This window comes from Clytia hemisphaerica, unplaced genomic scaffold (assembly GCF_902728285.1).
Source record: "Clytia hemisphaerica strain Z4C2 unplaced genomic scaffold, Clytia hemisphaerica genome assembly, whole genome shotgun sequence".
In the NCBI taxonomy this organism is placed as follows: domain Eukaryota; kingdom Metazoa; phylum Cnidaria; class Hydrozoa; order Leptothecata; family Clytiidae; genus Clytia; species Clytia hemisphaerica.
The window spans coordinates 587,657-615,643 of NW_027104506.1; the positions used below are offsets into that span (position 1 = coordinate 587,657).

Sequence of the window (27,987 nt, forward strand, 5' to 3'; positions counted from 1 at the left end):
AAGAAAGGGCTGAGCTATCTAGAAATTAGTTCAAACGTTATTTTAGCTGAATTTTATTGATTTACTAATCTTTATGTACAATTTTTTTAATGTTTACAGGATAAATCTCTATGCTGTGGAATTAATCAAATTAATTTGATAAAGTGGTACACAATTTGATCAGTCTTTTTTTAAATTTTCACAAAGCAATAAATTACAGTATTTCAAAGACCTAAATCATGTGTGTGCATATCTTTTTTCAATTTTACAATTTCTGAAATGAAACCTGTTTAATACCACATTTCAACAACATTTCACAATTTTAATTTAGAAAAATTTTGGCCATTTTAAAAAAAAAAACACCTAATTTTTTCAGCAAACAGCAAAAGTTTGTACAAGTTAATACCTCAAAATGTTTACTTTTTTAATTGAGCAAAAAGTTTTATGAATTTTAAATCTGTACAAGCAAAAGAAGTTTTTGTACGAGGCATTCTGGTACGCCTGGTGCTTAGAGTGTTATCAGTTTTTTGTTTAACCACTTGTGTCACTAAATACCATAAATAAATATCTTAGATTTTATCATACACCCAGATAGACCTCCTAGTATTAAGTACACCTAATATACAATTGGCAATTTGTAATATTTCTACTGATTTTATGTATATAAGGGAGCAAATAACTTTTCCTAATTTGGGTAGAAAAAAGGAGTGACATAAGTGAAATTTTGGAAGCAAAAGTTTGGGTATAAAAGAGAAATCCCAAAATCAGACCAGACATTAAACTTGTTTTAATTTTTCTTCAGATGAAATATATTTACCAGGACCCTTGTTAACTGGTACAAAAATCTAAAGCTGGGAGCAAACCATCAAACATGGTTCTTCAAACATTTGAACTTTCTTGTTGAATGGTTTGCGCGGCATTTTCCAACATTGTCTCAAACATTTATTCCCGCATTTTTTTTTTGCATTACAACGGCTTCTTATTTCTTTTGTTTATTTTTCAAATCACGCGTTCGAAATCATATTTAATGTTCGATTAGCCATGCAATGTCTTCCTTCTAGGGAAACCCCGAGTTGAATGTTTGAAAGAATTATGAACTTGTTCAAACATTGTTTCAAACATATTTTTGGATTTTTTTGTTGGAAAGATACAATTTTTGACTCCGCAAACCGCCCAACATCGATTTCAAACATGAAACGTCACGATGTTTGAAGAACAATGTTTGACGGTTTGCTCCCAGCTTAATTTAAAAATTATACAATTTTCAAATACAATAATATTCATTTTATTATAGGTGCTCCTATAAAATATTTTAGCCAAAATGCTTGTCTCTCCCTAGTCAGAGTATGAATGAAATCAGACAAAAATACTGAACATACAAAAACATTAAATAATTTTCAAATTGAGTTCTAAGTGCAAAATATCCTGCAAATGCTCATTTAAAAACTTCAAAAAATTGAAGTAAATTTTAAGAAATTAATATGAGGTCTGATAAAATATATATGAAAAATAAAATCATAATTTCTTGTATCAGTGAGGGAATCAGTTATTACTTTAACCGGATTAAATTTCATGAGATTAAATTTCGCGAGCTAAAAAAATCGCGAAATTTTCTGGATTTAATTTCGCGAGTCAGAGTTTTGAAATATTTCGCGTGGATTTAATTTCACGAAATAAGCCAGAAAACAGCTGAAAATAGGCATTTTTTGCCAAAAATGGAGACTTGGAGTTGGAACTAGTTTCTCCGCCAAAAATACAATTTTAAAAGTTTTGTGGTGGATTTAATTTCGCGAACCAGGAATCTCACGCGTGTTCGCGAGTTTTAATTTCGCGAAAATGGCAAAAATTCGCGAAATCGCGAAATTTAATCTCGCGAAAATTAATCCAATTAAAGTATATACAGTGTGCAAATTCATTCTAAAGAGCAGAAAATTTGAAAGCAAAATGTAAAAAATTACTGTAATTCCATCAGAAATCTATCAATGTATATATACCACAAATACCAGAAAAATAACCACACATCATTTGTCCAGCCCAGTTAGTCTTTTGTTGTCAAACATTGATGTTTACTGTAACGGTTCATGTGTCTCTTATAAGGGCATAAATGAAATGCAAATGCTGTAGATCTCAACTTTATAGTTTGATTATAGATTGCATCCATTTTAAACTTTTAAAAAAATGGCATTAAAAATGTTAATATTTTCAAAAACATCATCAAACGGGTTCAACGACAAATTTTCCAAATAAATACATAGATTTGCCGATTGATTCAAATGGTTGCATCTCTTAAAATGTTATCTCCAGCATGGTTTACGTTTGTAGTCCGTAGTTACGTTAAAGCTTGACAATGTTTCACCCAATCTGTTTCCAATATTTTTATAGCCATCCTGTAAAATAGAACAAAAATTCATTATTTTTAGTTTGACAACAATGTTACAGTATGACATTAATTTTCATTTGATAACAATGTAACAGATTTATCAGGGACACACCAATAAATTTATTGATATTGCTCTTAAATTATGGCTGGAATGCAGACGTCCTGCCAATTCAGTAAATATTTGAATAACATTTGTGTGGGATGGAATGATGCCAAGGGGTATTTCAGAACTATATAGAATTTCTAAACTTTAAGAATCCCAGCAAAGTACGATGCTGGCAGAATTTTTGACATTATTTATTATCTTCCAGCTTTGTATTTCCACAAAGCGCAATAAGAAACTAGTCAAACCTTTATACCCAGTACAGTCAGACAGTTCAGAGATCAAAGAGATGAACAAACAGGTTAAAAATTACTTACTTTTTTATCAACTCAGCCAACTTGCCAGCTTGCCAGTGCAAAATGCATATATATAATCCAGATCAGAAAGTCAGTGGATGCCACTCAAAATATCCAAGATCTCTTAGTCTTTCTTTACCAATCAAATTTCTGTATTCCTTCTTTATATCCAGTTTCTGGTTTGATTTGAACATGATTGAATCAATTTTGAAATTAAATTTTTCAAGAAGTTTGAAACTTTGGTTTCTGCACCAGCGGAGGTGAATGAGGCAAAAACAGCTTGACAACAACGTCATTTCAGCATGATTTTCAAATCAAATTTAGTGGAGCTTCTAGGCCATGAATGGGTGTGAATCCCATTTGATTCTTTCAAGAAACCCTTGATCTATCACCAGTTGACCATTCATTCCCATTCATTCAAAATAAGCCAAGATCCAGGTCCATCTCTGACCACAACAAATTCAAAATAAAAGCCTGTCGGATTTTAAAAGGTGCAGTGTCGGATGACTTGTCTCGATGAATGTAAAGTTTGAGATTGATTCCTTTTGGATGTTGGTACATGAATCATATTCAAATTCACCAATCAAAACCCCATAGTGATAGCATAAGCACGAAGAAAGATATATCAGTTTCTTTGGTTGTTATGCAAGCCATGTCGGGAAAAAAAATTTCGACGCCATGTTGAAAATCACCAAAATTCAAACTTTTGGCGGCAACGCGCTCTCTGTCAAAGGGAAAAAGCCGCGCTTTGTTTTTGAAACAATGAGTTCTCCGTCCAGTCGTTAGAAGTTCATGTTTGCTTCGAAGAAGAAAAATCAGGGAGATTTATAAAACAGAATACACGCCTTGCTGATCGCCCGCGCGATCTATCCAAATACTTAGGCGGACACTTCAAGTCGGCTCGCATAATTTCTTATACACGCGCCACCATTCAGATCTTTGACTCGCTTGAACCCAACCAATCAGAATATCCGCATAATCATACTCAGATCAGAATACAGACGATATAGGTAAACCAGACCGTAAACATAATAAATATCAAAATCAAAAAAAAGTTTACGGGATGGATATCCAAGCTAGGCACCCCCTAGATCAGGGCAAATTTTTGATATTATACTCCTAATAGGGTGTAGAATTAACAAAAAGATTTGCCCTTCGAATCTCCTGCAGTTTTCGAATGAATTATTAGAACTTATCAAGGGTATTAATGGCTTTTCGAAGTCTGAAAATCAAATATCTGAGGCTACCAACAGATTCAGCGTAAAAAGTAGATAAAGAAAATGAGGTTATTTGTTAAGTTTCTACCATCTGCTGCCGAGAAATGGCATTTTTAAGGCGAAAAATCGACGTTTTTGGTGTTTTCCGACAACGTCAGCATTTTTCGGGGAGCATTTTCAGAAAAAAATCATTCCCACAGCTGGATAGCCCTGAAAAACTAACCCGGGTTGAACATTCTTGAGCTTACCTCATCTTTGATTTCATTTTCATCTTTGCTACACCAATGGAAGCATTGCTGACTCCACTTATTTCATCTGGTCAGTCAGAACCACCCAACCAGAGCTCGTTGCCTAATGATTTGACCAGTCATCAACGTTTTTCTATCACTTCCCCAATTTTTCGAAAATTTTCAACCTAGGACATTCTTATTCCAACTCCCCCGATCATTAATTTTTGGGAAAATGTTTTTAAAAGTTCCTTTTTTTGTCTTTATTCTGCTGTATTAGCCTCCTTTCAAAAATTTTTCACCAAGGACATTTCTATTCATCCAAAGTACACTATTCTTATAAAAACAATGCGTGTAATTTTTTCTATCCTAACAGATTCTTTATCTTAACAGTCAGGCCTCCCATTTAGAGAAAAACTTCCACCGGGGTTGTGAGACAGGGGTGTAATTGGTCGTCTCGAATAGAATAAATTTCTTCCAAAGTAGAAAATAATTATAAGTGCTAATAAAAAATGTTATTCTTAGGGAATTAAGAACAAAAGCTTAATTAAGTTTTAATTACCTAATCACTGCATCACTGAGAGAGAAAGAAGAATTAGCAAGTACCCTTATATAAGCAGGGAATTCATTTTCCCAGATATTTAGTTCGCTATTAGACCTTGATCAACTCAAAGTGTATTAATTACCAGATACTACAAAGTTTGTCAAATATATCTTGATCAAAATTGTAAAGGCTGTCGAATAAAGCCAAGCAAATAACAAATTTGATCGAAATTTACCAAGAGAGAGAAAGGGAGTTGTTGAATGACTGTTTGTCACAGCTTTGGGAAGGGTCATTGCTAAATTTAGAAGATAACTGGAAGGACTAGAACACTAGAACAATCTCAGGCTCAAATTTCAAAGATTTTACAACAATGCCGCGTTCTTTTTTGATTAAGCGAATCGAGGAGAAAATGGTTACTGGGTATTTCCCTTGGCAGGATGAGACGCTGATGGAAGGATGTTGCTTGAAATATGAAATGGAAGATGAGAGTGACCGCGCGACATTTGATGGAAAAGGAGATTCACATACAGGTAATTTGAAACATTTTTTCTTTGCACGAGTGTGTCTTGAGTTTATCATCAGCCTATTTCATAGAATTCGTGCATATGTCACATTTCATTTTCTATTCAATTTAAAAGGGGAAAATGCACAAATCTGGTGCACTCACTGGTAGCCGGTTTTTTAAATTCAATTGTTTATACAATTGACTCTGGCTTATTAGAATTCGAACTGGAAATTTTTATGTTTTCGAATCACAGAAATTCAACTTTATAGGGGGTAGTTTAAGAAGGTTCCTCCTTCACGGGGACTGAGAGCTAGTTTGAAGGGGTTAGAGCAACAAGGAGAACTACAGGTTTTTTTATAAAAATGTTCAAAATCTTTTAAGCCTTCGGATCATGGATGTTCTTACCCTTTGAGTTTTAGGTCAAAACTGTTCTTGAAATAGTTTTGTGTAATATACTAAGAAATAGGGTGTTTTAGAGTCCTTAAAGCCTTAAAACTTGTTCTTAAGATTTTGGTTACCGAAGCCTTATGTTCTTATACAGTTTGTTCTTATATAAAACGTGCTAGTGTGGATTTTTGATTCCTTCAATCGATAAACCTATAAACAATATAATGACAAATCAAAAAATTACCAGAATTCCACAAAAAGAAATTAAAAAAACCCGTGTCAACCCATTGAACAGTTTTAATTGTTTTATTGTCAAACTTGGAATAAACAACACGCATTGGCTTGCTTTCAAAGACTTTTCTTTTTCGTTTCGCTCTCTCGTTTACGTTGGAATTGACGTCAAAAGACATGAAGCCAATTACGTTAACGACTTTTTTGTTGACAAGTTTCTTCGAAATTAGCATTCAATTATCATTAGAAATGTTTTTCAAATAAGAATAGAAAACTCGTTAAAATGGTAATCCATCGTTAATTTCTAATGGTATGCCTATCCAATCCTTCGCAACCGAGAGTCATGTGATACACTTTTCGACCAATGAGATCAATTTTTCAATGGGAAAACAAACTACTTTGAGTTAAGCAATAGTGACTGATCTGTTTTCATCTAGTTCTGAGGCCATTTTAATTATTTTAAATTGATAAATAAAGTCGTTAAAATTGTCTATCTACCCTTCGCACTGAACGTCATGCGATAGCATACACTTATTTACAACCAATGGCGCACCACACTAAACCTAAAAATATATTTTATTTTGTCATAATCATTACTCTCGATGTGTTTGTACGAGTTCCAATCCCATCAACCTTTGCGTTAATCTCTTTTGCACGTTAATTGCATCATTTGACAAAAGATATATTACAGCTTGCACGTATCTTTAATTATTAAGCCGCGTTAAATTGTGGGGTCGCAACTCGTACAAATGTCAAAAAAGTGAAAAGTGATAATTATGACGTGTGCGTTGTGGAGCGCTATTAGATTTAATTTTTGGAGGGAAACACAAGCCCTGTGGGTTAACTTTCTAAAAAATTTAGTTTATCAAATTCACATATACAATACTTTCTTTACACGCTTTTTTTTTTATAAGAATGGTGTAAATCCATTTCATCATGGATATTCTTAACTTTTTTGGGAAAATCATCCTAAAATATTCTTACAGCATTCTTATTACTTGGGGGTAATTGGCAATTTATAATTTAAAATGCTCTAAAAATGACATTCTTTGCTCGAATAGCAAAATTCCATGATGGTGATATTCTTAGCATATTCTTGATTTTTTGGCCATTTTCATCATGGACATTCTTATAAAATGTATTCTTATAAAAAAAAAAGCATGTAGTGACCTAAACCAAAGTTCACTGTATTCCTTCGATTTTGAAGTAATGCCGAGGTCATGAAATCATAGATGGGTATCTCCACAATACACACTGAAAAGTGAATTTTTGAAATTTCGAAAGTTTTTAAAGGTGTAGAAGTAGATCTCTTCCCAGGTTTTCCAAAAGTTCAGAAACTTTCACAATGAAAAGAAAAATCGATGATTAAAACATTATTACAGTTCAGCGGCTTGGGCGATACACGTTTTGTCAAAAAATATAAGAACATTCGATTCAGAATCCCGAATTAAGACACATGTAAATTCAAAGAGAACACCTCTGTCCCGATGGAGCTTTCTTACCACAGTGGGAATGAAAATCTCTATCGAAATTCCAATACGGATAGACACTCTATTCTTCTTCTTCTCAGGTCCAACTAAAGTTTTGTTTGAAATTTTGGTTTTGGAGTGCATTCGCACGTTAAAAGTTTAGATTTTCTAATAAAAAAACAACACCATAAAGCAATTAAAGCATTCTTTTGTATTCCGTGCCAGACACGACCAGGGCGGGGCGTTCGAAACCACGAAGACGCCACATGGTCAATCAAAAAGAGTAATTTGTTACTCTTTTATGAGAGAGATTTTATAACCATACTTTTGGATTTCATTTTCTAAAAATGTCCTTAAATGTTCTTGTCTTCGGCATTTTTGGTGTAACTTTCATGAGGGATTGCATATCTTAGAGTTTTTGAATTCCATAAAACCGTTGGCTTGCACTGAAGACTTATATTCTTATATGGAAAAGAGTCAATCGTTACACAACTTTGCTTCGACTAATGATAGCCTTTGTATGCTCCGCCCTACCTTGTAAAGATAGTTTCGAAGCTAAACTGGTCTCAACTTTTTGTTTACAGACTGTTTCTATGGTGATGAGACATACAAAAAATTGAAAAAAGTATGTTTGGGAAAAGTCATTGAGCTTAGCCAAAGGCTAAAGACGAATCTTTTAACCTCTTTCTCTCTCAAAAAAAAGTGAAAGCCTTGGAATTTGCGTTTTATTTCGGATGGCGGATTGAATCTAGCACCTTCATTGATTTCTGGCCTTAGATTTTTTAATCTTCTACCGGAATTTGTAACTTTCAATCTTGTATCTGGATGAGAACCACGCGGGCCGCGCAACCAATGTAGAAAATGATAGGTTCCAAATCCTACATAGCAGTTTCGTCTTTAGCATTTCGCGATACCCTATTGGGAAAACTCGAATACGTTTCAATTAATTAATTGTAATATAATACAGGGTGTCCCGAAAAAAAGTATCGAGCTCGAACACGATTCTGAGTAGAAGGTTATCGCGTGTGTTTAACAAAATGTAAGAAAATATATACCAACACAATTATTGTTTTTACAACAATCGTTTTGATTAAAAATAATTAACTCTCTTTACAATTTTCAGAACGTTAAAGTTATTGAGAATTGTTTTTTGTAAAACTTATTAAACTCATAAAAGATGTCTCATGACAATTAATATGACACAGAGAGAAACTTTGATAAACATTGCAAATTTCATAGTGAAACACACACAAAAACTTTCTTTCTATAGAAGTGTTAAGACTCGATATTTTTTTTCGGGACACCCTGCACACATGAATCAAACAAACTAAAGAACTCTTTTTGAAAATTAAAAGTTTCAAAAGAAAAAAGGCTTTTAGCCGCCTCAATTTATAAAACTCGCGGCTTAGGAGGAGGATGAGGATTTAGCACAACAAATACCAAAACTAGTTGTTTGAAATTAATAACATTAGGGCAAACATCTTTCTACTAGAAAATCTTTACCGATCACGGAAATGTACACTCTTACATAGTACACAGATTGTATTTCCACCATTATGGAAATATACGCGTTCGAATCTGTAGAAGTGATTCCTTACGTAAATCGAAAAAAAAAAAACAATATAAATGCCCAGGCAACAATATTTCCATGTGTTTAATATAGGGAAAATATTTACCGGTAACGGAAATGTAACTGTCTTACAAAGATTGTTTCTAAATACGGAAGCCTTAATTGATTTTTCCACATGAAATTACATAGACAAACCACATTTGATTGTAATGTATATTGCATCTTTGTAGCATTTACATAATCCATTCTAAAATCAACTTTCTCTTTTCCCTTCTCAGGATCAGACAGCGGTATAACCTCAACATCGTCACCTTTTGAGATTCAAATCCTGACACCCTTTTGTTCAGGAATGTCCCCTCCAACAATATTGGTATCATCGTGCTGTGATAAAGACCATGGTGACATTGGTTCCCTCTCACCTGCATCTAGCTGCCACCATGAGGGATCAAGCCCGTTCTTCTCTCGGTCTAGCTCCAGTCAGGATGGATTAGGCTCGATCTCACCTGAATCTAACCATGACAGAGATTTACCGAGATCTTTCCTATCCACACATAGCTACAACCATATGGTAGCATGCTCGCTCTCACCTGCTTCAAGCTATCACCACGAGGATGAAATGATACCATCCCCTCCCGGGCCACAACAACAAAAAATCAACGAAAATCATGTGGAACTATTATCCTCAACGAAAAGGTACGGTAGCCTCCTTCCTTCTTCAAGATTGAGCTACCTACCACCTTGGCAAGTGACCTCCTCAGATGAGATAAAAAAGCACCAATGTGAATACTGTCTTAAATGGTTCCAAAGATCAAGTAGTTTATCAAATCACCGATTAATCCATAAGAACTCCAAATCATACAAGTGCAACCAATGCAATATGAGCTTTCTTCGTAAGTCTGACCTTGGTAAACACATGGTCACACATTCCGGATCAAAACCGTATCAGTGTAACGTTTGTGGTAAACGCTTTTCACAATCTTCGAATATGCTGACTCATCAAAGACGCCATACCGGGATCCGTCCGTATTCTTGTGGTGTATGCGGGAAAGCTTTTTATCGGAAAGTCGATGTAAGGAGACATGCTTCAGTTCATAGGGGTTATTGAAAAAAGTCATTTAACAATATCCACAAATATTCCACAGACCTTTTTCTATATTTATAAATGTTTTGAGTGGGGTACCCAGTTGGTGTGAGTTTATAAAGATTCCCGTTTATTTATGCCGGCAGTATATTTTTCTAGGACTTCTTTTCACAGGACTCGAATTTTAGGGGGTGAATTGATTCTGAATGTTAGGGGAGTAGTGGTATGAAAACCAACATATTAAATCCTTGTCTCACAGCCCTGGTGAAACTTTATCCCACAGTTGAGATAAAAATTCCATTGTTCCCAGCTGAAAAAATCTCGCGGTAATGGCTTTGGAGTGCAATATTTTTCTATTGAGTTTCAACTGGGGCAAAATCAAAGCTATTATTCCAGTCTAGCTGAAATGTAGATTATTTTTTCGCAGATGCGACAAATTAATGGTCCCGACATAATTGTGAAACAGGGATGCCATATCATAATATAGAATCGATATTCGATTTTAACCGCTTCATTTTAAGAAGCTTTATTTTTTCTGAACATAACTTTTGTATTTTTGACACACTCAGAGACATTGTATATTCATTTTTTATAAGAAATTTTTAATCCTTTATAAATTTTTAACCAAAGTTTTGTTGTATAGATTTATGATACTTTTTTAATAAGACTCGGAAATATTACGCGTAAACAAGAAGATATTTGATTAGTTTCCCCTTTAGGCTTTGAAACTGCGAGGTCAGTGGTGAAAATTTGAGCTTTTGGTGCAACATTAAAGTCAGCAAGCGGACCGAGGAGACTCAAAGTCCTTTCGTAAGCCTGATTTCACGAAACAAAGATATTATCAAGTTCAATGTTTTTTTAAAAAGGCGCCTGAAAATAAACCAAAGTTTTTAGGCTGGAACAAAAGCAAAATTTAGTTCCGAAACTTGCGAAACTTCGGTAAAATTCCCGGGGGGGTACTAGGATTGATGGGTGTCGGGTATGTGCGTGCCAGACCTCTGGACCCTTACCCTTAGAGAGACTGAATTTTGGTGAAAAGGTGACCCTTGGAGAGACTCAGTGTAGAAAAACCCAACCCTTAGAGAGACTTTTCACAAAAAATTTCTATAATGGGCCAAAGAAATTCAATTTTTAAAAGAATTTCTCCAATTTTCGAAAAATTTCTCTAATTTTTGAAAAATTTTCTCACTTTTTTTAAAAATGTTCTCACTTTTTTGACTTTTCACTTTTCTTTGACCCGAGTTTGTGAAAAAACCGACCCTTAGAGAGACTGATTTTGACTTTTGTTGTTTTGGTAACCCTTAGAGAGACTTTGGGAGGGTGAAAAACCCTACCCTTAAGGCACGCACATACCCAGCACCCATTTTTGCCTAAGTACCCCCCCCGGGGTAAAATTCAATCGCAAAGCTTTAAATATTCATGCAATTTCTTGTTTTTAAATCGAATGATTTGATGCTTAAAAAATTAGTTTGTTCTTTTAACCCTCCCCCCAAAGGCGATTCCAAACACACCATTTCCGCGTTTATCTAACATTATATCTTTGTGAGGTTGGTGTTGTTTTGACGTTGTTTTGACGTACTTCGAAGGTTCGTCAGCCGTCATTGGACGTCATTCCATTTTTTATCCATACATGGGGGTGGAATGAACGAATCTTTCCAAGTTGTCCCCAAAGAAAAATTCCATGGGGTCTAAGGGAGCTTTTTGCATTTTTCCAGAAAATTTGATTTGAATTGCCTTCGTCCACCGATATTTTCTTTGTCCTGGAGGAAATGATAAGCTTAATCCCATTCCAAGACTTCGAAGAAGATTTTCTGAAATTTTCAAGGATCTAATTTATTTTCCTGGGGTTATAAGTCGTTGTGAAATTTCCAAAAAGGTGAAAGATTGATTTTAGTTTGTCCACGCTACTAAGAAGACCTTTTTAATAAAATCCTTTTTTTCCAAGGGTTTTATGAATTGGATAGTAAATGGAAAGCCATTGGACGTCATTCCAATGTTCATTTTACGTCAGTAATTGTCACGATCTTTGTAATGAAGCTGGCTGGCAAACTATTTTTATTTCTAGATATTTTAAGAATCCGGCAAAATGAAACCGCTAAGTAGTCAAAAAAATCATGCCTTTGACGAATAATGGAAATGATTTGAATCATTGTCATCATTTCCAGCTGGCACACAACGTTGTTTCCACGTTCATCTAACGTTAAATGGACGTTGTGAACATTAAACGAACGTTTAAACAACGTTGTGTGCCAGCTGGGTTGTGTACTAAATTTTGACATTATGTGTCATTTCCAATTGACTAACCAATTCGAAATTTCAATGTTTTGATTGATGGAGAAATAAATTCCCATATACTTTTGGATTCTTGACATCTGAAATTCTGAAAATCTTTTTTCTATAGCAAAATGTATCTTGACCCTGCCTCATCCCCGTGTATCCCAGGCTTTATTTACGGTACTGATTGACACCAAAGAATCATGGTATTATCTAGCGCTATCACTAAGGATAAAAAAGTTGATAATACACAGGGGAGGTTAATCTTGACCTTGTTAATTTATCACTCAAACATTTTTATGAAATTTGGAGACATGCCCTATGTATTAATGATTTAAGATTCTTAAAGCAGCAAAATCAAAACGTTTATCAACACCCCATAGAGATAGAGGAAGCAAATTTTAGAATAATCACCCTAGCAACCAGCCTCAATTTCCTTGTTTACAGACCAACCCACAGCAACAGTCTGCAAACCTCCCCTAAATATTTGACTTTATGAATGAACAAATTCATTAATTTATTCTTTATTTGAAAATTCTGCATAATTTAGTTCTTTTTTGTCTCACGTATGCATAATCAATGTTTTTTCGAACTTTCTTCTTTTTCATTCACTGACTGACTTTTGAAGGTCATATATTACTTACAAATCTTCAGCACGTAGGATCGTTACAGTAAAAAATGAAAAGACTTTTTTTCATCTCAGGTTTTATCACCTTGGTTTTGATTTTGGAGTTAGGTAAGTCCTATATACATATTTTACACCCTGTTTTAAAGTAGAAAGTGGTATTTCAGCTAGTTTAGGCAGGGTCTAAACTCATTTGGCCGTGATATCTCCTTAATTTGAAGCTCTAAAGAGCCTTCAATGAATTTAATGTAATGTACACAAAAATCTGTTCTGTGTACAGCCTTTTTTCTTTTGTCTATAACTTTTGGAGTAGCTCTTCTAAACTAAGTCAGAATAATATGCTTTTGAATATCTTTCCAACGGTACCAAATTTATTACGATTAAAATGTTACATGAAAAATTATAAGACAAAAGAAAAAGTGTGGAGAGACTTATAGTGAACAGACTTTATCTTTTTATTTATAAGGTTTTGTACTCGGAAGTGATCGATGTTTTCAATGTCACTCAGAAGTCTCCCAATGCAGACATCATAACGAAGTTTGTCAAAATAATTCATCATGCTTCATCAAATCTTATGTGTAAGTACAAAGCACAGTGGAAAGGTTTTACCCAAGAGTACAGGTGTTTTACCCAGTCAGGAAGGCGGAATGGCAGTTAAACACGTTGTCACAGACCCTCTGGGACATTCGCCCAATATGAAAATTTAGTCGAAATTATGCCCCGGTGAAAAAATTACACTACGACTTCAGCCCCACTGGAAAGTTGATTTTGATTTCGTCTCCTTGAAAATCAAGGGAAAAATACCAATCCGAACAATAAAGTTTTTACATTGAGATTTCCTGAGATTTCAATTGAAATTGTTATCTTACACCGTAGGCTGCATGCATCCCCAAATTAGTTTTGATATAGGGGATGCGAATCGGGCTCTGATATCGCTTCCGAGAAAATTACCGAATAGCTATGTATTTTGCAGAATTTTTGCGACTTGTATTTTTCAAAACACTCGATGTGTATTGTTCGAGTTATTTGATGACGTAAATAGAAATCAAATAAAGATTCAAATAAAAAGAACCATAGTCATATGAAAGAAACACTAGTCTGGAAACGAACAATAGCGCTATTGTTTTCCGGCTCGCGAACTCTATTTCTTTTTGTTTATCGAAATTAATTGAATTAGCAAACAAAACTCTCAAGATAACAAAAGACGACAAACTGTCAATCAAAGTTCTCTATCATTCAACTCTTTTTTTGGTTAGCAGATTTTTTGCTAAGTTTGGAAGCGTTTTGTGAGCCTGATTCGCATCCCCTATATCAAAACTTATCAGAGGGGATGTGTGCAGCCTACTTATACCGGGGCTGTGAGACAGGGGTTAAACAAAATATGTACGGAGTACATTTGAGCGAAATATCTTTTAAGACCGAAAATCAAAATGTATGAAAACCTATTACTATCAAGGTGGAAATTAGAAAATTTTTCAACTTTTCGTCTACTTTGAGTGATTTTTGGCAATTTTCAGGGTGAAAAACGGGAAAATTTTCCGAATTTTCTTTCTGACAGGGTCCCAAATTTACCAAATATTCATATTTAACTGGCACGTTCCCGTCGGCCGTCATGGTCAGCCCCCCTGGGAATGGAGGAGCGCCTTTAATTCTGAAAAAGCAGAATAAACAAAATATTTGTGAAAATTTGTGCTTACGTGGCCTTGGAGGGGGAAAAAGTTATTTGTTTAAGAATGCTGCTTGAGCGAATTTTTAGAAAATGGGTCAAATGACGTCACTTCATCTTTTCCCTTACTTAGCCCTGTCAACAAAACAGAGATGGTTTACCACACTGGCTGTGTAGAGAAATCAGAATGTGAACATATGTGTCAACAAAATGCTGCTTCCAACTCTACTGTGGTGATGGCCTCTTGCAAGGTATATTGATTGTCCATAGGTTTCCACCACAGCACAAAACAGCAGAAAATCCAACTAGTACAAAACATTATTTTGAAGGGTCCTCGTGAATACGTAAATGGATTTTTTATTGTTGCAGGTAAATGCGTGTATATAATAAAAAAAAGATTTTGTGAATCCATGAATTGAAAACATTTGCGTAAACGTGAAACTTGTGTTTTTCACTGTGTCAGTATGTTAGTCTCGCAATTTTTTAAAAACAAATGCGTTAATTTTCCCGTTTAGCGAAAGTTTCTGTCGATCTAGGAAATTTTTACCTATTTTCGAAAAAAAATTCCGCTTTTCCTAAAATTCGACTTAGCTTGAATTTCGAAAAAAGAAATTTATTTAATGTAGAGAAAAAGTGTAGCAAATTGAGCTTAAAATTCGTCCAAATGAAATATTTTAGGTCTCCTGCTGCAACGAAGATTTCTGCAACAACATTGATGACTACATCAACAGCGCAACCTCGCAACAAATAGATACCATGTTGGCTTCCTTCTTTGTTGTCATGACAACCGTCAAAATGGTATTTTGAAGAACGAAGAATGACAAAGCACACATCTATGTGAAGGAGTTTCCGTTAGAACTTTGGCTACTTTTTTATTATCTTTTTACAAAGTTTTCTCTCACTTGTAATTTATTTAAAGCTCTTGCTTCACTGGCCCAAAATATTTGACATATCGACAACGGTCAAATTATTTGCTGTCATCGATTTTTTGTACTGACGAACTTTCTATGTATTTAATTTCTATTTTATTGAGAATTATTGCAATTTTTCATTTTGCAAATGTAATTTTTTAGTTTATTCAAAATTGTAGATTCACGAGTAAAAGTAAAATTATCCTAGATTTCTCTTGCTACCTAACCTGAAATCAGATCATGATTGTTTTCTGTACACTGAAGCTCTGAAGGGAAGTAAAAACAAACAAACTGACGAATAAGCTATCTATCTCGAATTTTGCAAGGACCAAGTTCGTTTCAAAGGACTGGGAATGACAACAAGGTTGCTTGATTGGGTTTAATAATCTTTTCAATATTTTTTGTATAATTGACGATTTTCTAACACCCCTGTGTCACAGACCCAGAAATTTGCACAGAATTTTTTCTCCGTTGATAAAAATACCCTGCAATTTTACTTTTTTTCATCCTAACTTGAAATTCAATGGAAAAAAGAATTGTACTCTAATACTATATTGCAACTGGAATTTTTGAGATGTAAACAAAAGAATTTTAATCCCAATTGGGATTTCGATAGAAACTTTCACCCAACCGGGGTTGTGAGCTTTCAGATATTTACTGCGCGCGTAAAAAAATAATAATCATTTAGCTATAGGTTTTGTTTTTAAATAAGAGTGATATCGTTTGCTTACTCATCAATCGATTCACAAGCTTTTTCAATTTGGATTGACACATATGTGGAGCAAGACTGGTCAGAAAGAGGAAAACAAAAACAATTTTTTTGCTTATATCAGCATAATATAACAATAGGTAGACACTGTCCTGATATGAAATATGTGTCTGATATGAAACGGGAACACTTATGTAAAGATAAAACCTTTATGGCTAACATGCGGCTTCAAATATTCCAATTGTGTTTAAAATCAGAAAACTTTGATTTTGATGTGCAATCAAGCGTGAAAAATCTGTTTGCAAATCAAAAAGGAAGAAGAAGAAAAAAATCAAGTTTTTTCATGGAAGAAACAGTGTTTGAAGTTTAGAGATAAAGATGGTCGTCTTGTTTTCACTTGAAGTTATGTTTCAATGATTTATAAACACTATGTTTGCAATGTTTACAAAAAACATATATTTTTTTAATGGAAAATTGGGAATAACTGAGTTCTATGAATGATGCATGGCGAATATCAAATGAATTATTTTTTAATCATTATTTTATGTTTTCTGTCAGGTATGGATAAAACTTTAATTTTGAAACCCTGCCTGTGTTCTGTGGACCCAGAGGGTACCCATCACAGTAAAAAAATTGAGTAAAACCACCTGGGGGGAAGTACATTTCACACCTTGCAAAGTGAATGCTTTTCCCACCCGGGTTAACTTATTGCACGTTCCAAGGTGTGAAATACATTTTTCTACCATGGTGATTTACTCAATTTTTCTTGTGCATTATGGGAAAAAGTTCAATTGTGAGACAGCAATACATCCTCTTCTCATAGACCCACTGGAAACCCTTCCCACTGGAAAAATTGGCTAAAATATCGTCCTCGGTGTAAAATTATACTCCAATTTTTATCCCCACTGAAAATAATCGAATAAACCAACCCTCACTACAAAGATATCATGCTATTGTTCCCATCCCCACTGAATTTTCTGACTTGAAAGCAATAGAATTTAAATCCCCAGCCATAAAAAACACGGGAATATAAGTCCACGTCGAGTTTCATTTCAGTCCGTTATTCTTATCCCCACTGACTGAAAAAAATCCTACCGGATCTGTGAGAAGGGGATGTAGAAATGTATTTTGAGAGAATTATTCTTTTTCATGACGTCAGAAATGAGTGAAAACAGAACACTAGGGCAGGGTTTAACTCTCTAAAGGTTTTATGTATAGCAATACATTTGAGCGAGTTTGACCATGACATCTGTTTCCCCTTGAAATGATTAAAATGGTATTGGTTGAAAAATTACACGACATTCCGTGACGAAGAATGTCATCTCTACTCCTTGTCTCATATTTGATAAACCCAAGAACCTTAACATATTTTCCTCGAATCTGTATACAACATTTGTATGTAATAAAAAGTAACCTGATGTTTTATGTCAGCTGAATTTCGGCGGAGGATCTTTGAAAATTTAATCTTTCGATCTCTTTAACTTGAACCTCTATTACTCATTAACTCAAGCAAATTTGTACACCCCTGCGTGTTCGAGTTATGGAGACTCTAGTGTGGTTAGAAGCACGAGACTGCCAACAACTGATTCATTTGCTTTTCAGGATCGCTGTGCCAGACTACAAAATCACCAAGAACTTCACTGCCTACACCGCCATCTCCACCATCTACACCACCTCCGCTGCCAAGCACCACAAGACTTGAAGATGTCTTACCCTTAGAAATACCAATTGCCATAATTAACATTACGTTTCCAACAATTCAAAATCATAACCCTCTCAGTACTAAGCAACCAAGCCAAAATGGTACCTCATTCGGTCAGGATAAAGCTTTACCGTCACTATCTGGGGAAGCTGTTAATTCCCAAGCAAGAAATAATGGATCAGTGCAGAATCAGAATCAAGCATCAGAGCAAAATAATCCAATTTTGAACAGAAATGAGGCTAATAATGCAAATGGACAACCTCAAAAACCAGGAGCAAGCTTGAAAAATGGCTTTGGTGAACAAAATTCAAATATAAATGGTCAGATTCAACCAGTTAGAGTTAACAACAACTTTGCAACTAACAACTCCAAACCTGCTTCAAACAATCTAGCACAAAGCTCTAATCAGAATTATTTTCAAGGTGTACAAAATTCAAAAACCAAATCACAATCTCAGAATGTCAAAACTTTTTCAGAACAGAACACACCATTGTCAAACTTTATGAAAACACCGACAGATCCAAATATTGTACTACCAAAAGGCAATTCATTAATAAAACAAAAACTTCCTCAACTAAAACAAAACAGAACATCTTCTAGATTGACCAATCAGGAGACCTCACAAAAAGGACTTCTGCCAAACAAAAGTAAACCACTGGGTTCACAACAAAACCAAGAAGCTGCATTAATAGAAAATCAAACACAACTACAAGATACAACAGGTGTTTTAAATCACCCTGTGAAGAAGACTCCCATATCACCAATAGCAGGATCCATCAACGACCAAAGTACAGCAAACCAAGTAACACCTACTACCCAAATCCAAACAAAATCAAACCAATCTTCACCAATTCAATCGCTTTTACCACAAACTTCAATCTCGCCACAAAACCTAGACCAATCTAAAACACCAACTTTTGCACAAAATCAACCAACTGCCACTAGAAATGAAACTAGTAAATTCTCCAAACAACAACCTCTAACATCTTCAAATGAACAACTCCCGGCATTCCCAGAACAAAATCAGAAATACTCCACAAGGAATAAAACTTCGACTGTCTCAGTGACCAGCAGAAACAAAAATAATAACCAGCCTCCAGCAATTGCTTTCTCAAGCTCTTCAAATCAACCAGATCTCCAAACTAAAGGTTGGTAATTTTGTTCGTTTCTAATCCTGTCACAGTTGATACACCAACATCGTTTCAACGTTTATCTAACGTTGTACGGACGTTGTGAGCATTAGACAAACGTTGAAACAATGTTATCAGCCAACTGTGCTAATCCGATCATCCATTCTGCCTATACCACGCTCTACTCTAAAAGGGATGTGGCAAATGTGACAATCAGCCAAATCATTCAAAACCACGTTGCCTTTTACTTGAAAACGAAAGCGAAAATGACTGGGTCCTAATGTTTATGTATTTGATTGACAATTGCTTTTAGTGTCATTGTTTTACTTTATCCAATCAGCGTGTTCAAAAGCTTATTGAACATTCTTCCCACATCTGGAAGAAAAAGGTTAAAGCGGTGCGTAATCATCTCTCACGGAGCAATGGAGTAATACTTGCCATGCGCAGAGTATCAGAGTCTGCCCAGAAATCAGATCAACATTGAACAACGTTGTTTGCCAGATGGAGGATTTTCGAAAACTCTGTCTCAGTGACTTGCGATTTACCTATTAGGCTAAAAAGTCCTGAGGTTCTCTTGTACTTTAGCACTCCCCCCTTTTAGTAAATCTCTGGTTAAAGGGATTTCAATTAATACTACTTAAAAGTTCAATAGATTGAATTAAGGGCTCTGACCATAGTCAAAATCAGTATTTCAGTTTAATGTCGATATTTTGGCTGAAGGTTCCTTTTAGGAACTAGCAAAAAACTGCGTTTACAGAATTGTGAAATATTAGTTCCTTCGTCAGATATTTAGTATCAAACTTTGTGTATCTAAAACCTCATCTTTTAAAATCAAAACTCTCTATAAAGTATGCATCAAGCTAATTACGGCAGAATAATTACAAGTCAAGCCAAGACAAGACGCAAAATGTTCATCGCTTACACATTGTATTTCAAAGTTAAACAGTGTTCACCATTAATAAAAGTAAATTCCCATAATAGCAATGAATCATTTATTACTTTCATGATCATAAAATTAATCAATTTATGCAATGATGTCATTAAGAATAATTATAGTTTAAATCTAAAATTATTAAAACCTTTTGCACAATTGAAGAATCATGTCGTTTATTTTTAAATAGCTAAGTTTGAATGGGTAATTAACCTTTTTGTTTCAAAATTTCTTTACACTGTCCGCAAAGAATTGAACTATTTTAAATTTTGCGGAAAATTTTTCTAAAAAGATGATGTGTCAAAGTTATGACTGTTTATTTAAGCAAAATCCAGATGAAAAATTGATGAAAAACCACTATTTTGAAGATTTCGAGACAAAGAAGCATTTACAAAAATTTTCCGCAACAATTTTTATTGTTCGGTAAAAGATACACCATCTACTGCGAAAATTTTTTCAAAATGTTTTTTCTTCGCCGAAACTAAGCTCTTCAAAGTTGAAATAAGCTTCCTCGCAAAAGTCTTCATTTTCTTCTTCGTCAATTTTTTTCAATGCAATTTTTGAATTTTCAAATTTAGGAATAGTTTGTCTAACAGAAAATGTATAACATGCCATAGTTTTGTTGGTTACATCAGTCAGAAAACACATTTTAAACACGGCAATTATGAAAAATTCACTATGGTCAGAGCCCTTAAATAATATCCTAGGGGGTTCGAAATCTCGACATATTTCATCACGATTTTTAAATGGCGCGGGTCGAGCAAAATTCGGGCAAACTGGGGAGGCAATTTTAGAAAATTTTGATTTTGCCACTCGTATTAAAAGTAAATATATTTTTAAAAATCACGCGCATGAATATTTTTGGGTATTTTTTCTCGTTTTGGCCCAAAACTGTCAATTCTAAGGTGTAAAAAAGCAAAGGGGCGCCGAAATTAATAATCAAAGGCGCTTTTCTGCCACTGTTGTCTTTTGGCACGCCCCCTGCCACCACGCTAGTGGATCTCGCTAACCTTAAAACACATAACAACAATAATTCTTTTTTCAAAATCTAAGGTGAGATAGAGTGTTACAATGCAAGTGACGGAACCATCAAATGTAGAAATAAGATGCCACAACCTCACGTTTCTACGTCTCAGTTCAAAGGTAAGAACTCTGGCGTTACCTATCTTTAAAATTCTTCGTTCGTCATCCCGGGGAGGGTACTAGGGTTGGAAAATGTCGGGTATGTGCGGACTGGATAAAGAAGGCGAAAAAGTGAATTTTAGAGAGCATTTTCAAGTTCAATTTTGTCCTAACCTTAGAGATATCCTTTACTTTTCCAACTTTTTCAAAAGAATCAACCCTTACCATCCAAACATACCCAGCACATATTTTTGTCTAAGTACCCCGAGTTCTTCAGGTTTCTTAGAAAGCATGAAGCATATTAAAGCCCATATTGCAGTTGTAGAAAGATAAACTTGATATACATTTATTGATAAGGCTATCACTATGCCTCACTATCATTCTGCTGATTGGTGGAGTGTGAAACTTTCATTCAAAGACTTGCACCCCAATGGACTGCGCTCGAATCCCAAACACCTCCAGGCAGTGCGTTAGGCAACATGGCAATAGACTCTCTACTTTCACGGATATATCACTATCTCTCAAAACTAGCCGATTACATCAAATTCGAAATTGAAAATGTGTAACGATAAACTCGGTTAACAAGCATGAAGATATCTTTAGAATATCTAACGGATTTAAAACTTGAAATCTTTATATTTCTTTGTATAGCTTATACAATTTATGTACACGCCTGTCTCACAGCCCCGTGAAATTTCCCATAGCAGGAATAAGAATTTCCATCAAAATCCACATGGTGATGAAATTCTTTTGTGCTCATGTCAAAAAATAATTTTAGAGTGCGATTTTTGCAACAAAGTCGATTTTCCTTCGGGGCTGAAATTGTAGGCTTTTTTCAACGAGATACGAGCTTTTAGCTAAATTTTCCAGTGGGGTGGCGTCCCCACCAGGGTTTTTTAAAAGACGTGTACATAGAAGAAGGAATTGCGAGACAAAATTATAACATTTTTAGGAGACATCGGGATCAAAGCATCAGGACTTAACGGCACAAAGGTTCTCGGAGGTGAGAGCACCAATAAAATGAATGAAACAATGAACTTCAAAGCTGGAAGAAGCAACTATGATTACCAAAATTTGACGTCTCTCCATAACTGTAGCGGATGCTTGGAAAATAAGGTTAGTTCTTGTTTTTACACCCGAGGGCGCGGGGCGGATAGAGGTACCTTCTAAGATTATCAAAATTTGACGTCTTTCCATAACCGTAGTGGTTGCTTTGAGAATAAGGTTAGTTGTTGTTTTTACACCCGAGGGTGGGGGGGAAGACGCTTAATTGGGGTACCTCCGTTAGCACCACAGTTTAGCTTTCCCTCAAATTCAACCTGTGGAGACGTACTATGAGAGTTTTATCACGTACGTCTTTTAGTAACATTTCATTAAACCATATTTTAAGAGGAACGTCTGTAACGTCCTTTATCGAGTAGAAAATAGCATGTAACAGACGCACAAATCCTATAAAATAGGCTAATAATAGTTCATTTATTGTCAATATTCTAGGAATTGATCCACATCAACACATCAAGCCCACTCAAACCCAACAAAACGAAATCACAATTCAACACTGAAACGCAAGCACCACAGACGCAAAGTCCGAAACAAGGCCAGAAGTACCCTCACAACAATCTCTCTTCACACAATATAACAAAAGCTAGCACAAAATTTGCTCAAAACTATGAAAATCGAACCAAAACAAATCAAAAAGTTCCACTCGAAAGCGAATTATCCGAAATCTCAAAACTCCGAAACAAACTTCTATCTTCATCAACTAACAGAACAAATTTCTTAACAAAGAATATAAGCAGACCAACATTGAGCAATCAAACAACAAACGCACCCATATTGAATCCAAAAACATCACATTTGAATCTAAACACATCAACGCGTGGACGGATAGAGTCCCAGACTCCTTTACAACGCAGATGTGAAGAAATTGATACGCGGCGGAATAAAATCGGAAATACAGGGAAAGCTAACATCGGGGTGGTTCTGAGTTGCGTTACTAAGCGACGTCTCGTTGCTGCAAACCACAAAACGAAAACTACAAAGAAAAATGGCAAGGTAATCAAGACAAATTTATTTTATATCGGTGTAATACTTACAGAATTTGTCATTTCATTTCAACAAGGAGCCTTTAAGAAAATCAAGTACAAACTAGAACAGCTGAGCTTCCACCCGGAGGGGGGATAATAGGGTTGCTGAATGAAGGGTATGTGTTTTCTCTCGAAAACAAAAATATTTCCTAAAAATCATGAATTTTCCGACCCTTAGAGAGACTAATTTAAAACTTTCTGATTTTTCCGACACTTAGAGAGACTTTGAAAGGTGAAAAACCCGACTTTTACCGTCTGCACTTACCTAGCACCCCATTGTTGCCTAAGTAAACCCCTCCCTTGGGAGCTTCCTTAAAAACATTTACTGGTTCTTATAAATGAAATAGTAAGCGGGAAGTATGACTTGCTCCTTCCTTATTGGACTGACACAATATTTTTTTCAACGTTCATTTAACGTTAGATAAACGTTGTTTTTCATGATGATCAACTTGCGCGTCTCTTATGCTGACAAAGCAGAATTAACAAAAAAAACATCAAAATGTGTATTCGAGCGCAGCGGACGGGAGAACATTTTCTCTTTCGATTCACTTACACAGCATTTTTAAGCAAAAAGAAAGAGCAACTTTTTCTTCTCTTTTGACGCCGCAGGTGCATAAACTTTGGAAAAGTAAAAGTAAGTATATTCGTCGGGTTCCTGTCGGGGTAGCTGGGTGTGAGGAAGTCTATCCCCTTTTCTATTTGCGCTAGACCTGGGAGATCGAATGCTGAGGTGGAGCGCCATACCTACTCTCAGCTCCCACTAACTTACCGCCTAAATCAGATTACCCAATCTATGCTTCTCATTCACTGAGTTGGCAGTGACTGGAGATCGAATCCGCAGCCCTTGGATTGTAAGGCGAATGCTCAACCGACTGAACTCCCCGACCACAAGAAACTCTATTGTTAATTGTGTTTTGCCAGCAAATATTTAAAATACGTCAAATATGTTTGAAATACTTTTATGGCAGTCAACGTTAATGGTTCCATTTTCAGGTAGTGGACGAGCCAGGCAAACCATCAAACAATACTGAGCGTGCTCGACAGAACGAAGAAAATGCAAAATCTAATGACGAAAGAAAACATCAAAGTGATAAAAACAATGAAGCAAACAATAAACAATCATTATCCAATGATAAAATTCTACAACAAATTTTGAGAGGTAAATAGATATTTTATGTGGATAACCCAGTAATTTAGGACTGTTAGACAGTCTTTCGATTATTTTCACGAGGTCTACGGCCAACTGGCTCGTTTATCTATGAACTGAACGGAACATTGGAAGGAACGGGGATTCGAGCCGCGAATCCCTCTTTTGAGACGCTAACATCATTGACCACTTGGCCATCGCAATGAAAATGTAATGGAAATGTTCAACAATAGAAATGTTCTAAACTCAAACCCAGTTCCTTTTTTATTCTGATAGCCATGACAATCAAAACTTTTCACTTTTTTCAAAAGCTTTAAGTACAGTGCTTTCATTTAAACATAATCTGTTCCGTTTTTTTTCCTGAAAAATGGTGTAGTTTGTTCAAAATCCAACCTTGATCAACTTTTTAGGTGAGCACGGGAAACCAGTGACGTCATACGCTCATGATGAAAATGCAGACCGGAATTTTGAGAATCAAACCATTAAATTGGATCCTTCGATAATACAGGGACGAATGCCAATGGATGACAAAGTAATTTTGAGTAGAGATATTCATAATATGCACCATTGTAATGTCTTCCATGCACCCAACAGCTGATTGGTTGGAAGTAACGTATTGACTTATTTTACGTCAGTTACAACCAATCAGCTGTTGGGTCCGTGGTGTAATGTCAGATGACATTGTAACGGTGCATATCATGAATTGATTTCATTCTTTTTCATTTGATTATTAGTTGCATGGCCTGGTTGATTTAAGCGCACAAACTCTGGTTTGAATAAAACACTCTTTGCCTTTTTCTAATCTGCAAACTATTATTCAAGGGACACGCACAGCCCACGTGTTAAACTTTTTCAGTATAGTGAGAAATTTAAATTTAAGGGCTTTTCAAAGGCACGGTACGTCAGATTTTAATGTAATCTTCGCGGCTTTGGCTAAAGTAAAATAGGTCATGTTTGAGTTCGTTGGAAAGCTCTTTTCAATAACTTTCTATTCAATGTACCAATTTTTCAAATGAAATTTTCAATCGAAATTCCTTGTATCTGAAAGAACCTTTTAACAATTGGCTGTTTTTAGGTCCCAGACCCTGAGCGTTTAGATGAAGATAATTCTGTTATGGGGATAGATGAAAATCCGGCAATCGAGACCAAACTAAATGAGACAAGTTCAAACAACAAAACCACAAGTAAACATCCATCCGAAACGGAAAACATGAGTACAGACGAGAATCGAGAACATGAAATCAAACCGAAAATTGCAGACCATAATCTTTCAAATCATAACAAGACTACAATCAGCCACAATCAAACGAAACCGCATTCTCAAAACGGGACAAATATGACGAAACTGGATTCAAATATCGGACAAAATCATGCAAAGCTTGGTAAAGAAATCGGGAAAAATGTTACTAAGATGGAATCTGATTTGTTGCCCGATAAAACGAACGCGACGGACGTCGGCTCAGCTTTGTCGACGAATACGACGGTCTTTAACAAGAAAAAGACAAAAAAAACCGACGACAGAAAAAGTGACGACGACGAGGATAAGAAAGTTGAGAAACCAAAAAAAAGGATTCTGGCATTTGGAGATTCATTGACCAAAGGAACGTACAGTAAAAATGGAAGCGTTCATCCATACTCACGTCATTTGGTCGAACTTTTAAAAGATTCCGACCCGAATACCAACTATGAGATTTTCACTGAGGGTGTAAACGGTGAATGTGCATGTCAGGGAATGGTGCACCGCCTTCCAAGTGAGCTTGAAGATCATAAGAAAATAGATTTAGTAATTATCATAGCTGGAACTAATGACCTATTAAAAAACGATTGTCTAAGAGACTGTGATTTATTTGAAGCTATCAAAAGACTTCATGAAATCGCACATCGTAAAAAAGCGAAATCGATTCTGACGACTATTTTGGAGTCGACTTTTACACCGAAGAAATTGACTTCTCAAGAATATAGAGATGTTTTATCCGATGTTAATCAAAATATTCGAGGATACGCAGACTATAGGGATGTGAAAGACAAAGTGAAGCTTTGTGATATTGCGGATGAATTCCCAAGAAAAGCGCCGCCGCTTATTGATAGAATTCATCCATCGCCTGAAGGTTACGATATATTGGCTGAGATTCTCTTTCGGTGCATAAAGGAGTTCAAATATTAATGGCAGAAATATTTCTAGGCTTAAAGCGGAAAGTTTTGTCTTTACATAAGAGCGATATTGTTTCAATTTTAATTTACGCAAGCTTTTTGATATTGAATTGACACGGATGTGGAGCAAGATTGGTCAAAAAGAGGAAAAGAAAAACATATTGCTTATAGGAAAAGAAAAACATTTTTTTGCTTATATCAGCATAATATAACAATAGGCAGACACTGTCCTGATATGAAATATGTGTCTGATATGAAACGAGAACACTTTTGTAAAAATAAAATCTTTAAGCAGTGATTCTTTGATTCCTAGTATACGAGCTTAAACCCTTCCAGACAAGAGAGATGCACTTTTTCCAAAAAAGGAAAAAATCGAAATATTTCGTATAGGTTTAATGGATAAGCGCCTCAAATAGATCTATCTTGCTCATAATTTTCTATTCTTTCAAAGGGTAGCTGAAAGCGCTCTAAGGAAGACTTAGATCTATAGATATATTGCTTGGAAGTTTGTCACTAGTACCGCCTGTGCGGCGCCCCATGGCCTGTATGGCCGGAAAGGGTTAAGTAAGCCAACCAAATTATAATTTCTGACCCCAAGGTCACTCTATATAAAATTGTCAATTTTATTTTATAACATATTTAATCTAATCAGATGATTACTATAAACGTTTTAAAGGGACATTAAAGTAGTAAAATGTAAGCATTGCGCGAACCACGTGTCATTAAAGAGATCAATTAAAATCACGTGTCCAAAACAAACTTGTAAAACAATTGAACAATCAAAATTAGCCATATTTGGTTTGATTTTTTATTTTGACATTTGGCATTTGTTTTGATTTTCTATCCGCTGCACACAGTTTGTTTACAAATTTCGCAAGTACTGGTATGTCCCTTTAATAAAATGCCTTATAATTTATTATTAGACGATTTTACGGAAATTATTGAACCAAAATTTTAGCCGATCAAAATATTCCATCTAATCAGATGATTATTATAAATGTTTTAATAAAATGTCTTATAATTAAACTTATTAGACGATTTTGGGGAAATTATCGAACCAAAATTTTAGCTGATCAAAATGTTCCAAAAATATTACAAAGTGATACCCAACAATTTTTTTCATTTAAAAGAGATTCAGTAAAAGTAAACTAATTATATTCATCTGTAACTTTATCCACTTTTTTTCTACTACATACCCATGTAATTTTGTCATGTTAAGAAGTTTCTAAACCCTTTGGTATGGCGTTTTTTGCCCATACTTTGTTTGAGATTTTTTTCACGAAATTTGATTTCTTTAAAAACACAATTAGACCTTAAATCACAAATTCTGATATTAAGTAGTACTTAAGATGAAAAGTATTGAACACCCCTTTGTCAGGGACCTGATGGGACCTCCTGTTCACCGGCAAATTTGGCTAAAATTTCGTCCCCGATGAAAAAAATACCCTAAAATTTCAGCCCACCGAAAATTGACCTTGTTTTTCTCATCCCCATTTGGAATGGAAAAAAATTGCACTTAAAAGGATCCCACTGGACTTTGCTA

General features: G+C 35.2%; 4 protein-coding genes across 4 annotated transcripts in view; 3 read left to right on the forward strand and 1 right to left on the reverse strand.

Annotated features, from left to right (window-relative positions):
• LOC136821844 (uncharacterized) overlaps positions 1–27,987 on the reverse strand; it is a 386,618-nt gene that overhangs the window by 321,029 nt on the left and 37,602 nt on the right. The gene's annotated exons all lie outside the window — the stretch shown is intronic.
• LOC136821853 (zinc finger protein Gfi-1b-like) lies at positions 4,864–10,121 on the forward strand. Its single transcript, XM_067078096.1, has 2 exons — positions 4,864–5,276; positions 9,187–10,121. The coding sequence occupies exons 1-2, from the start codon at positions 5,117–5,119 to the stop codon at positions 10,011–10,013; spliced, it is 987 nt and encodes a 328-aa protein (XP_066934197.1). The 5' UTR covers positions 4,864–5,116; the 3' UTR covers positions 10,014–10,121.
• On the forward strand, positions 12,832–15,691 carry LOC136821825 (uncharacterized). The gene is made up of 4 exons (XM_067078045.1): positions 12,832–12,999; positions 13,355–13,466; positions 14,688–14,805; positions 15,233–15,691. The coding sequence occupies exons 1-4, from the start codon at positions 12,942–12,944 to the stop codon at positions 15,359–15,361; spliced, it is 417 nt and encodes a 138-aa protein (XP_066934146.1). The 5' UTR covers positions 12,832–12,941; the 3' UTR covers positions 15,362–15,691.
• LOC136821824 (GATA zinc finger domain-containing protein 14-like) lies at positions 16,555–27,397 on the forward strand. The gene is made up of 8 exons (XM_067078043.1): positions 16,555–16,732; positions 17,777–19,024; positions 20,991–21,080; positions 22,012–22,175; positions 22,554–23,114; positions 24,140–24,305; positions 24,704–24,825; positions 25,369–27,397. Exons 1-8 carry the CDS (start codon positions 16,672–16,674, stop codon positions 26,455–26,457), a joined length of 3,501 nt encoding a protein of 1,166 aa, XP_066934144.1. The 5' UTR covers positions 16,555–16,671; the 3' UTR covers positions 26,458–27,397.